Source organism: Bubalus bubalis, chromosome 8, assembly GCF_019923935.1.
Source record: "Bubalus bubalis isolate 160015118507 breed Murrah chromosome 8, NDDB_SH_1, whole genome shotgun sequence".
NCBI classification, from domain to species: domain Eukaryota; kingdom Metazoa; phylum Chordata; class Mammalia; order Artiodactyla; family Bovidae; genus Bubalus; species Bubalus bubalis.
The window spans coordinates 15930768-15944234 of NC_059164.1; the positions used below are offsets into that span (position 1 = coordinate 15930768).

General features: G+C 42.4%; 1 protein-coding gene across 13 annotated transcripts in view; it reads right to left on the minus strand.

Moving 5' to 3' along the window:
* ICA1 (islet cell autoantigen 1) overlaps positions 1-13467 on the minus strand; it is a 164749-nt gene that overhangs the window by 111537 nt on the left and 39745 nt on the right. For all 13 annotated transcript variants that reach the window (XM_044946481.2, XM_044946487.2, XM_044946483.2 and 10 more), the window contains one exon: positions 10671-10869. In XM_044946481.2, the coding sequence (XP_044802416.2) occupies positions 10671-10869 (199 nt within the window). The remainder of the gene's footprint in view (positions 1-10670; positions 10870-13467) is intronic.

Genomic DNA, 13467 nt, shown 5'->3' on the forward strand with positions numbered 1-13467 from the left:
TCTAATCTAGTCCCCTGCCTCGGAAGCAATTACGATTGCCAGGTTCTCCTATCTCTTTCTTTCCCTCATTTAAGATAAAAAAAAAAATTGAAAGGGAACGAGATCCTAAATGTAATACTCTGCTAACTTCTTTTCAGCATTCAATTTGAGAAATTTCTTCATTTATTTCCCATACAGGCATCTATGGGCTTTCCATATGGTTCTTCCTCCCTAGATGTGGGTATTTTCCAAGTCTCTTTGCCTGGACCTCTCTCAGAACATAAACTAATACCCATGAACTATTTTTGCTCCTAAGAATGCAGAGTCCCATCTCTAAAGGCCCAGGGGGAAAAAAAGATTTAAAAGAACAAAGCAGAAAAAAACTCCCATCCTTTATTTGTTTATATAATTAATCTATCTTGAGTGGTATCCCTTATTCCAATGTCAGCAGTCACCAGAAGAACCACAGTCAGGAATCAGCATCTAAATGACAATGGTTGTCTCAGAATCACAGCTGGGGAGTGAATTTAAATAGATGGATGGACAGATAGATGGGTCGCTGGATAGAAAGAGCCAATCAACTGTGAAGTGTTACCAAGCCCGAAAATCATATTTCATTTGATGAGAACAACAGAAGCCTGATTAATGCATGTGGGAATTTCATTTCAAAGTTATACATATGGCCTTTCAAGGGCCTGCTTCTTCTTAGGGCTCCCTGAGTCCATGTAAAATTGGCCAGTGTAAGATTTTAGGGCTCCTATATATGACTTTCATTTATCTTGTGTGATGATTAAGTGTGGGATAATTGTTGAACAGGAAATGGAATTTTTTCACTTGGGGGATAATATTCTTTTACCTGGAATTGTCCTGAACAAGTTTATGCTAAAAGGGTAAGCACACACACGTTGATGCTTTCCGTTTTAAGGTTTTACTTTTACCAAAAACTCATTAAGGGAGGTAAAAGGAAGCCTTCTGAAAGGAGTGAGTTGAATCGTACATGATTTAGCGAGCAGAGCAACCATGCCCAGATCATACAATGGGTCATATGTAGGCCTGCTTGGCTAATTTCCCTGAGATTAAAATTGTATCTGTTCCCTGGAGACCAAAGAATCACAGATACCTTTTTCTTTTTTTTAATCTCAGAGCTGTGAATGGAGAACACCAGTTTTCAATGGACTCACTCTTGTGATAGTTCGAACACTAATGTATGGATGGATTTGGAATTGAGATGAAGACGAGCTGCACTGACAGACAGGCAGACCTGTGAAACCACTGACAGCCTACGACTCCACTGCGAGGCCACTGCGTGGCTAAATCTCGCCAGGGATGCTTTGTTGGGGGCTTCACAAAAATCCTTTAATCATTTAAAAATTGGTTTTCAAATTCTTTCAATATCCCTTGATGACAAACTAACACAGAACCCAAGTTTGCTTGCTTGTTTTTTCATAAAGCAATTGTGATTCAGCTTTTTTTCTGAAATACTAACTCTCCATAGCCAATTTATAAATCCAGTCTGATTTAAAAGTGACAATGTAGACAACCATCAAATCATTATGTTTTTCTGTCACAGAAAAGTCTGATTGGAAAGATGAATGTATTTGAAAATCCCTTTAACTTTAATAAAAGTACCCTACAGTGCTGTAAAGCTATTGGCACTCAGGAAATAGTAGATGTATTACTGCTGTTCGATATTAAATAAAATCCTCATTCCATTTTGTGTGTCTAAGAAAACCATTTTGTAAAATAAAAATAATATCATAGTGGAATAGATCCCCGAAGCAGACACATTTAAAAAGAGGGTGTTAAGTTAATCCAGCAAGGTGCAACAGTCTTCTTTCATACAAAATTCTTGAAGATGGTGGTAAAAGCTGCAACCAATTTACCATGAGAGAATAAGAGGAACAGCTGGGAAAGAAGATATTTGAGCTGTTAACCAAAAGGAAGATGGTAATCTAGAGGGATATGCAGACATGACAGGCTCGGAGACTGAAGCTATAGCAACAGTAACTAGTACACCATGCTACCTGAATGCAGTAATTTTCCATTAATCTGTAATCTAAAATGACACCTTCTCCAGGGCTCCTGAAAGGAGACAGAGGCAGATGGAACAGTGTGTGTTTTGGGGAAGGAGAGAGGGTATGATGGGCACCAGCCATCCCCCTGACCCCCACAGACAAAAGCACAGTGTGATGAAACATGGGAATAACGAACCCACCTGAGACATTCTAGCTGCTGAGGGACTGACAAAGCCATGGTTATCAGAGTTTGATCTCGAACCTGATGGTTCTCAGTAAAATCCATATGTTTTGCATACTATCGTCCATAAAATTCTCAAGACCAGGCTTGCATATGCCATCCAAGACATCTAAGTCTTAGGAAGAAAAACCAGACAATACGGCAAAAGGAAAACTATGCTGGACTGGATCAGTTCACACTTTGATAATGAACTGTTGTCCAGAGTATATTTGGAGAATTTACCAAGCTTTCCCTTCAAACAGAGAAATGCCATATGCAAAGATTTGATACCTCTTTTAAGACAGAGGGGAAAAAAAAAATCTACTTTAAACTGACACATTAGCTTTTATGGTATTACATACATTTATTTTTAAAAATCATAGAAATATTTATGATTCTTGTAGAAATTAATAAATAATGAATTAGTATGTGTAGATAGTATCTTCCAAGATGATAATATCAAAATCAAATGACTCCTTGCTTGCATAGCCTGAGTCTCATTTTTAATCAATGGCAGGATTAAATAAAACACTAAAAAGAAATTATAACATTAAAACCAGATATTTATCATGTTTTTGGAGTCCAAAGTGTGGTCTTAAAGAGTTACTTGCACACTGATGTTCACAGCAGCCTTATTTACAACAGCCAAAGTGTTAGTTGCTCAGTTGTGTCCAACTCTTTGTGACGCCATGGACTGTAACTTGCCTGGCTCCTCGGTCCATGGGATTTCCCAGGCAAGAATGCCAGAGTGGGTTGCCACTCCCTTCTCCAGGGGATCTCCCCGACCCAGAGAACCTGGGTTTCCTGCACTGCAGGCAGATTCTCTATCATTTGAATCACCAGGGAAGCCAAAGGATGGAAGCAACTCAAATGTGTCCACGCTTAAAAACAACAACAGGTAAATAAAATGTACATACAACAGCATATCATTCAACCTTAAGAAGGAAGGACAGCCTGCCACATGCTACGACATGGATGAATCTTGAACACACTATGCCAAGTGACATAAGCTGGTCACAAAAAGACAAATACTGCATGATTCCACTTACTTGAGATAATCTAAAGTAATCAGAGTCCTAAAAACAAAAAGAAGAATGCTAGGTACCAGTGGCTTGGGGAGGGGGAGATCGGGTGGGGTGGTTGTTCAATGGGCATACAGTTTCAGTTTTTCGAGATGAAAAGTTCTGGAGATCTGGTTATACAACAATGTGCATACACTTAACACTACTGAACTGGAGACTTACAAATGGTTAAGATGGTACATTTTATGACATAAAACCATCTTCAACATTCACAGGTACTGATAAATCAGAGGACAGCAGACATTTTTCTGTAAAGGGGCAGAATGTAAATATTTTGGCTTTGCAGTCTCTGTCATCCACCACTCAATTCTGCCATGCTATTGTGAAAGCAGGCACAGACAATAAATAAATGAAGGCGTGGCTGTGTCAACAATAAAAAATGTTTGCAAAATTAGGTGGCCTGCCCACGGGCTACAGGCTTCTGACCCTTGCGGAAGTTTTAATGTCTAAATAAGAGGTATATATTAACAGTTTATAAGCACCAAGAGTTCCTCTACCCAAGAATTAGGAGTGAAATATTCTCCCTCTCCCCTCCCCCAGAGTCCAAGATTAAAGCGATAAGAATAAGACCAAGCAAACTCAACAAGGGACATAGCAACCTTGCCCAGCACTCCAGCAGTCTTGCCAGGAAAATTCCAGTACAGAAGAGCCTGGCGGGCTATGGTCCCAGGGGTCGCAAAGAGTCAGACACAGCTGAAGCAACCCCGTGTACACAAATTCAACAAGACCGTAACTTGTTTGTCAGAGGAAAACACGACACAAAGGACAGGTTTGCCCTGCTCAAGTGGGTATACTTCTCTACTGATGGGCTTAACCATTTGAGAGCCTCATAACTTGAGGGGAAAAAAATATTATAGCTGGAAGAGAGCTTGGTGCTCAGCCAACACCTGTGCCTTCTTTGGTGAATGAGAAATCGCCACTGGCTTATCACCCCAATCCAGGCCATCACCAAGGGTGGAGGCAGAGCTGGAGCCAGGGTGAAGAGCCGCCCCACTCAGAGGTCACGCTCCCTCGTCCTCTCTATTTCCAACCACTAGGAGCAGTTAGCCAGTACCCAGCTTTCCAAGAGTTAGCTGCTTTGTGCCTGCTTTTTTCACATGGTCTTGGCCTAACCCTGGAATTAATTTTTGCTCTTCAAGTTCAGTGGAGAAAACTCAATGAAGACACTCAGGGCCCCAAAGGCCTCATCTCATGAAATTCAGAAATGAAAGCAAGGGGATCCCAATCTGTCACCCTTTCCGCATCATGCCATGTGAACACGGCATGTTTTTTCCTATGGTGTTTAGGCAGCATCAAGGGACAGCAGCCCGGTGGGGGAATGGAGACTAGCCGCTGGACTGAACCTTCCCGGGCACCACAGAAAACAGGCGCCCTGGCTAAACAAAGCACACGTCAAAAAGCAACAAACGAAAACGGAGGACTGTGAGACAGACAGGATAGCACGTGGTGGCTTTACAAAAGGGACTTTCACCTCATCAAAGAACTCAAGCCAGGGCCGAGAATTTTAGAACCAGAAGAGACAGGGTGAAAAGGGGTCAAAGCCTCCCTCTGCTTTTTTTTTTTTCCTCACAAGAACTGTTTTTATTTTTTCACAGTGTAAAGGTAAATATAATCTTTTTTCTTTTTTTTTTCCCCCTTAATTGGAGGATAACTGAGGCAGAAGTTTGGAGAAGGAAGGGCATGGCAACCTACTCCAGCATCTGGAGAATCCCATGGACAGAGGAGCCTGGCGGACTACAGTCTATGGGATCACAAAGAGTAGGACACAACTAAAGCGACTTATCACGCATGAGGTAGAACAACAGATAAGTGAGCTGAAAGACAGAATGGTGGAAATAACTGCTGAAGAACAGAATAAAGAAAAAGGAATGAAAACAACTGACGATAGTCTCAGAGGCCTCTGGGACAGTATTAAAGCCACCAACATTCGAATTATAGGGCTCCCTCTGCTTTTATGTTGAAGAAGGCGATGGCACCTCACTCCAGTACTCTTGCCTGGAAAATCCCATGGACGGAGGAGCCTGGTGGGCTGCAGTCCATGGGGTCACTAAGAGTCAGACACGACTTCACTTTCACTTTTCACTTTCATGCATTGGAGAGGGAAATGGCAACCCACTCCAGTGTTCTTGCCTGGAGAAACCCAGGGTCAGGGGAGCCTGGTGGGCTGCCGTCTATGGGGTTGCACAGAGTCGGACACGACTGAAGCGACTTAGCAGCAGCAGCAGCAGCTGCTGCTTTTATGTACGAATTGGGCAAAGCTCCCAAGTGGGGCCTTTACTGGCTTATCGTATGGACCCAATCCTGACATTTTCCAGCACTTGCTCAACACAACTCGTTGGAGCCCTGAGGTTGGCCCTGAACAGAAGCAGAATGCTGGGTTTAGGCTCAAGGGCTGGATGGCTCAGGCCAAGGAAAGGCCTTTCTCACAGAACGGGGAGATAGCTGAGCGGTGACTTGCCTGCATTACTTGGCATCTCCAGATCCCACGGGACCTGCCCTCAATTGCTGAAAGAGCCTGACCTCTGACAAAGACCAATGATTTCAGCAGTAATTAATGATACTGTCAAATTAATTAACCCAAGTCTTTGTCCACAGGAAGAAAAATCCCTCTGATGTCAATACTGCTCGTTACTAGTCCTTGACCAAGCTCTGCAGACCCAAACCTTCAGTAATGGCATGGGACACCACTGACTGATGGCCCTAAAAGGTCTCTCCTTGCACCTGACACCTATTAAGCCACCACCACCTGTTAATAAACCTTCTCATGGTAACATATCCTTTGATAATATGACTTCAGTGAATTCACAGTTCTCCAAAACCTAACACTCTTTAAATAGGCACAAGCCTGAGAATACCCGTGTGTTATCTTCCACACTCTTTACAATACCTTTTCGACACCCGTTTGAATTATGGTGATGAAATGCAAGATGAACACTGTAGGATTTCATTAAAACATTTAATAAATGGCCCTCATTAAAACGCCAGTTCCCTTGTCCTTGTCTATAAGGACTCCAGCTAATCCAAATGCCTGCATAGACATTTCCATCTCATCTCTTTAGAGGATTCAGAACTATTTTCTTACACCTAACACAGCTTTCATTCCATTTAGAATAATTACTCTCTATCCCATTTCTGACTTTCAAGAAAAACAAGACACTTAATTGACCACAGGAGGACTCTCTCAAGGGCACCAGGCTGCAAAAGCTCTTGTGTGAGCTCACAACTTAAGCTGATGTAATCTGCTACAAGAAGCTGACTTCTATTTTTAAGTTATACCCTTTTACTCTGCCTTCAAAGGGCACATATATCACACGTTGTAACTGCTCATAAAATACTTTGTGGCCTTGTCTCCCATCCATTTCCCTCCTGGGGTGAATCGCACTGTCAGGAGGGGTTTCCAACAGGAGTCCAGCTCTACCCACTGAAATGCATCCACCATTTCCCATGATTCGGTCTTTAGCAGAAGAGCTCCACAAGGCCCCCCTCTCCAGGTGTCCTGTTTACCATGGTCATTTTGACAGGGAACAGATGACTAGCAGGGTCATTCTTGAGAGCCAGCATCAGGCTTTCCCACCTCGTGTTTCCCTCCCCAAAGACAGCACTTCATAAATGCTTATTAACGTTGCCACCCAGAGCCCTGTCACTAGGCCCATGTGCTCAAAGGGGGTCAGCCTGAAAACGGATCATTTGCTTTGTTTAATTTTAAGTTTTTCATTCATCATTTCGGTCATGCTCACTGTGTTATTAAAAAAAAGTTGTTTAGCATCTCAAAAACACTAAGGGAAAAAAGCCTCAGTTGGAAGTGAAAGTACATTTGATCTCACTATTTATTTATGTATACGTATTCTGCTTGTTTCTAAAAATAAAAAAATGCAGCTCTGTAATTAACCGTGGGGCTGTTGTGGAGTCGGGTGGAGGTCAGAACAGGACATTTGTCCCTGGTCCACTTCCCTCTTCACTCCCTGGGCACCCTGTCTCGTCTGCGGCTCGCCCAGCCTCAAGGCTTGGGCACTTCCGGTCCCTACTCCATACTAAAATGTGAGCACAGGTTGGACCACTTGTCTCCCCTTCTCAACACCCTCATTCTCCTCGGCCCTTGGGGAGAGGTCCCTTTTGCCGTGGTCTGCTTACCTGCCCAGACCATGACCCACCCCCACTTCGCTTTTCATCCTCTGGTTGCAGGGGCCTAAAAGGAGCGAAATGTGTTGTTTCCTTTCACGCAAAGGCCTTTGTCCACATTGCTTCCTCAGACTGGAACTCTGTTCTGCAGTGCCCCCTCCCTCCACCCCGCTCCCTTCCGCTCATCCTTCACAGGTGGTTCAGATGCCACTTCCTCCAGGAAGCCGGGCAGGTCAGGGGTGTTCCTGCCGCACCAGGGGCTGCAGCTCATCTCACCACACCATGTTCACTTGCTCTGTCTCCAGGTGACTGCCTGGGGCAGCCCTGTGTCTGCTCACTCCCCACTGTATCCCTCTGCACGTGGCCTGGCACAAGGTGGGCTTCAATCTCATTTGTTGGATGAGTGAATAAATACATGCTGCTGCTGCTGCTGCTAAGTCGCTTCAGTCGTGTCCAACATGAGGGTACCCTAAAGACTGCAACCAGAGAGGGGTCCCACTTGTGAGGTATGAATTCAAATTTTGTTTCCTCAGAAAGTATGAACTCAAAGAATAGAATTTAACTCAGGATTCATCAGCTAAAATGTGAAGAAGATTGTAAAGCAATTATCCTCCAATTAAAAATAAATTTTAAAAAACCACAAATAAGAAAGAACTCAAAAAAAAAAAGGGAAGCATGCAGCTGGCTCTGAGGAAACTAAACACCCCCCAGCCCCCCAACACACACAGTGACTCCTACTCTTACATGGGACTCAGAAATGCCTTTTGGTAACTCTTTCCCGGAGAGATAAATGGAGACTCTGTTTAAAACGGAATCCCGCTGGGACAAAACACTAAGGCTGGCTCCAAGTTAAGATTCACATTAGGAACTCCAAGCGAACAGCAACCTCACACTTTAAATTCATTCTGAAGAGGGCAGCAAGCCACAAACCCATAATGCTACTTCTTACTTGCAAAACCAGATATATCAATTCCCCAAACATGATAAAGTCAGTTGCACGTGGTGGAAAAGCTCTGCAGGTGTGAGGAGGCATGAGTCTGGCACACAAACGGCACGGCTGGCATCTGGCCATCTGATACGGGTGCTAACTGGGGTCATGTGGTGGGCCGACCTGGGGATTTTTGTAAAGAGAACTAAACTGGTTCCTCATGGAGAGGCTAGTCTAATCAAGTACACACTTGCATACAGACTCCCCCCCCTTTTTTTTTTTTAATTCTTTCCCGAAATTCTAAGTACACCATGTTCAGCTATTAAATCCATGACACACGGGACTGTGGAGGAAGGCATTGCTTCAGCTACTTCTGCATGGCAAAGAATTAAAAAAAAAAAACCCATATTTTCCAAAACCAACAGATAGATGACACTAGAGAGTGGGTAATGTTTCAACATTCAAACCAATGACAAAGCGTTCTTGGTTTATTTCATCCTTACACAGCTAGTAACCACCCTTCATAACAAAACTAAATAAATACAATTTCACATGAAAATTCTTCTGCCTTCTGGAATAATTTTACATTTATTACCTGGCACAGAGAAAGTGCTCAGTAAATGTATGTTGAATGGATAACCACAGGAGGGTTGTAGCTATGAAAATGCCTTTGTCAATCTTAGGTACACTGTTTAACTCCCCTTTATTCTCCTCTTAAAGAAAAAATGACGCATATTTTCTAGGATTCTGATTTTTCATTTCCCTGTCATTTCATTGATCCTGTACTAGTTACTTAGGTATCACTCTCCTCCTCTGTAAAATTAAGTCTGTGTCTTGGTTATTGTGAGGCTTAAAGGAGGTAGTAGAGTGACTGGCTTACACCCTGCAGATAATGTTGGGGTTTTTGTTTCCTTTTTCCTTTTTAACCTCTCCACTCCATCCTCTTCCGATCTCCAAATAAAATGTCAAAGACAAACCAAATCACCAGCCTGATTAAAAAGCCAGGAAATTTCAAATGTAGCCTGGGCTCGCCAACATCTAGCCGTCAACCGTTGAAAAGTTTTATTTACTATTTTGGGGCCTTGGTTTTCTCTTTCACTAACTCATCTTTAAGGAACTTTTCAGGTCTGATTTTCCATGAGCTCAGAAACCTGTCCTATTGAGGAGCTGGCTACTGAGAATACACTAATGTCATCTATGATCAGGAAGAAAATGGTCTCTGAGTCCCTTCATAAAGAGGGATTTCAAATGACAAACCACAGTAAAACTTGCCTTTTAAAAAGGATTTTTGTCCATCTAATACCTGGGTCAACATTTGGTGACTCTATTCTTAAGCAACAGAAGGTTCCTCTTTTCCCTCACTCCATATATCCCCTATCTCCCCCACTACCATCTAACCTCCTGCACACCAGAAAGGTTTCCCATCCACTGCTCTGCAATGATGTACTTAGAAATCTAGGGATTTTAAGCAATATCACAGTTACAAATGGATCATTTGAAATGAGTAAGACAATTGACACAATATTATGTCAAATCTAACAGTTGCTAGATTTTTGTTGTCTTTCACACCCTGAAATACACCCAAGTCGATCAAACAAAGACCTACCAAGATTATACACAACAAAAACCTCTCTGTATTTTCATAAATATTCAGTGTATGACTGCCACCTAGTGGCGCAACATATCCTTGCATGACCAATCTCCAAAGAGCTAAATGGACCGGGGACACTAGAAACCAATGAAACGTCGTCCCTCTGCTGCTTACCAGTCATTTCAGGGAAATTTAAGAACATAGCCATCTCCTCAACTATTTTGCTCATACAAATGTGTGAAAGGTCTACTGCAGATGGAGTCAATGCCACATTACTTAATCCTACAAGTCAACCCCACTGCTTCCAAACCTTTTCACCAAACAAAGGAACATTATTATTCTATTAATTGTAATATTCATTAGCAATTTAAAAAGATTTCCCCAGTAGTCTGTTCTCACCTTCCAGTTTCATTTGATCTAATCTTGATTTTTAGTTATGCATGAAAAAGCATTTAGAAGTGACAGCCTTACAAAAAAGTGCACATTATATGAAAATCTGACTTCAATTAAAATCAGTTACCAAATCCCAGCAATTTCCAGCTGTCTCTTCTATCTTATCCTTAGAGAATTACATATCACATTAATTGGTATTCTGTCACATACAGAGACACCAGTGATGATTAATTGCCTCCTTGGTGTTCTGAGTTAAGTCTTCTTCACTAAGGGGATTCAAATCACTCACGTCTCATTACCTTCCAGCAGGTACCCCTTTTGGGAACCCCCATGAAATTCCTACCTTCCTGAACTTCTCCATTTGCTTGCAGAGGTCTGGATCAAGCTCCTGGGACACGTCCTTCATCCACAGTAACGCCCCTCTGTATTCAGTCCGGCACTGTTCCATGCGATTCACCGTCAGCCAAGTGTCGGAGATGGCCCTATGCCGGAAAGTCTCCACTTCTTGGTGAAAGCGGCACAGAGGGTTTCTCAAAGCCAACCTAGACCAGAGGGTAAGGCCACAGTCTTGAAACTGAGAGGGCCAGCAATCTGAATCTCTGACAACTTACTGATCTTAAATTCATGCGTTACTGCGTGAAACATACTCCAGGCTGCAGAAATATCTGCAGACGTATAAACTGAAATGTATGGAACTTCTAAGTCAATCAGGAGACAGTTATCCAAGCTAATTACTGTTACTTAACAGTATCATTCGGAGAAGGCAATGGTACCCCACTCCAGTACTCTTGCCTGGAAAATCCCATGGACTGAGGAGCCTGGTGGGCTACAGTCCATGGGGTTGCTGAGGGTTGGACACGACTGAGCGACTTCACTTTCACTTTTTACTTTCATGCATTGGAGAAGGAAATGGCAACCCACTCCAGTGTTCTTGCCTGGAGAATCCCAGGGATGGGGGAGCCTGGTGGGCTGCCGTCTACAGGGTCGCACAGAGTTGGACACGACTGAAGTGACTTAGCAGCAGCAGCAGCAGCAGCAATGGTATCACTGGGGAGTCTCTCGATCTGTATTATTGGGGTTGGTCTCATGCCTGGGCAGAGTACTTGTTTAAAGCTGGAACCCATCTTTTGTTCACAGAGGAACATCAAGGAATGACCATTTCCCATTTCTGCCCTTGGCCACTCCCTGCCTTCTGCCTCCCTGAAGCCTGGTCCTTTGAGAAGGGATGGACATGGGCACAATGAGGTCATTCTGGATCACTCTGTGAAGGCCAGGGCGTCTGCTCTTTGCTTCAGTAGTCACAGAGAATGAAGGACAAACAGAAGCTTCATTAAATGGTCTAGGAAGGGGACAAGTACATTTACTGAGGGTCTACTGTGTTGGGCGCTTTCAGATATGCTATGTGATCTGATTCTCATTTTAAAAAACTTAAGGATACTGTACCAGAAATGAATGTATATGATACAACAAAGTGAGTATAAAATAATATATTGTTCGTAACATACCATCATTTATTCAGCTAAAAAATATTTGTGTGCTTAGTCACTTCAGTCGTGTCCGACTCTTTGCGACGCTATGGACGCTATGGACAGCCCATAAGGCTGCTCTGTCCATGGGATTCTCCAGGCAAGAATACTGGAGTGGGTTGCCATGCCCTTCTCCAGGAGATCTTCCCCACCCAGGATGCATAGCAAAATTTGGATAAAATATTTATTTGGGAGGGGGAGGAGGATACTGCTTCTTTCATCTTCCTCCTCAAAATGAGTAATGTCAGATGAGTTATACACTTAAAATACAGTCGTCTCCATGAAGTTGCAGGGTACAGGTTCAAAAAATAAAAGACTAGTATTTACATCTCAATTTAAGGGCAAACTTGTTAAGCTGAAGGGAACAATGATGTCAGTGAGCTGAAGTCAGCTCTTGGCAGTTCCATCAACATCACAGTGCCTGACCTGTATACCGCACTCTAAGATTATAGATGGGACAACAAATTATTCAAAAGGAAAAAGGTTCCCTTTACTATTTTCTCCAGTTTTCCTTGTCTGTAAAGCATTGTTATTAAACATTCAGCACTTCTCTAAAAACAGCTTGCTCACATCATCCTACCTAGATGTCATGGGCTGTTTTATTGTTGTGCCATAAAGTAAGCTTGTGTTTTATCACCACTGGATTAAGTTTAATACTTACTTTTCATCAAACTGAATGGGCTGTTGTAGCAATGACTACCAAATAAAGTGGGTAAAACTAACGCTGGTGTGAAGGTTTATAAAATTGGAGATTCTTTTTAAAGAAAGAGCCCTCAGCTGTCCCTCTAAGGATCCCGTTGATTTCTGGTCTCCTTTGTCTCTGCTTTTAGAGTTTGCCAGTTTTACAAAACTGCCTGATACAGAGTCTTGTGAATAAAATAGTCTCCATTTCTCGGACTATTGTAAAGTTAGAAACCTTTGAGGATGTAATGACATGATGATAGATGTTAATATCTTGAAGAAAAGAAAAAGGTGCGTAAAATCACATCATTTTTTTCTGTAACTTGTTTCACATAAAATCAGAAAGGTGAAAACCCATTCACTTGTGGTACAAGGGACTGAGTCTAGACCAAGAAAAAATTCAATAACTCTAAATGTCAAGCTTCAGTGAAAGACCAGCCCATGTTTCCATTCATTAAAATCGACCCAATGAGAATAATCAATAGAATACCTAAAAGTCTAGTCCAAAGATGTTTATTCTTTAGTAGGAAAAGGTAGAAATGACACAAAGAGTGGACAGAGGGCCTGGGATAAATGCATGATGACATGCCCAGATGATGAAATACTATGCTATGGATGTTTTATAAAATGTATATATGGACATAAAAGCAGGATTATTTGGTCAAAAACCAATTTGCTAAATAATCAGTATGCAGTACTATACAAAATTATGTGGTTTAATGCTGTTTACATGAAAAATATATTCTGGCAAATCCCAAGTTATGTCCATTTGAGAATTTGACTTTATGAGAGTTTCTATCATCTTCCTTCTTTCCCCATGTGCAGGGCACTCGTTTCGATTTCATGTGCCTGGTGAGCACTTGAGTATCATGCAGTCAGAGCCATCGTATAGGAGGCCGTCTTCCAAATTGCAACATTGGGCAAGCTGCAGTA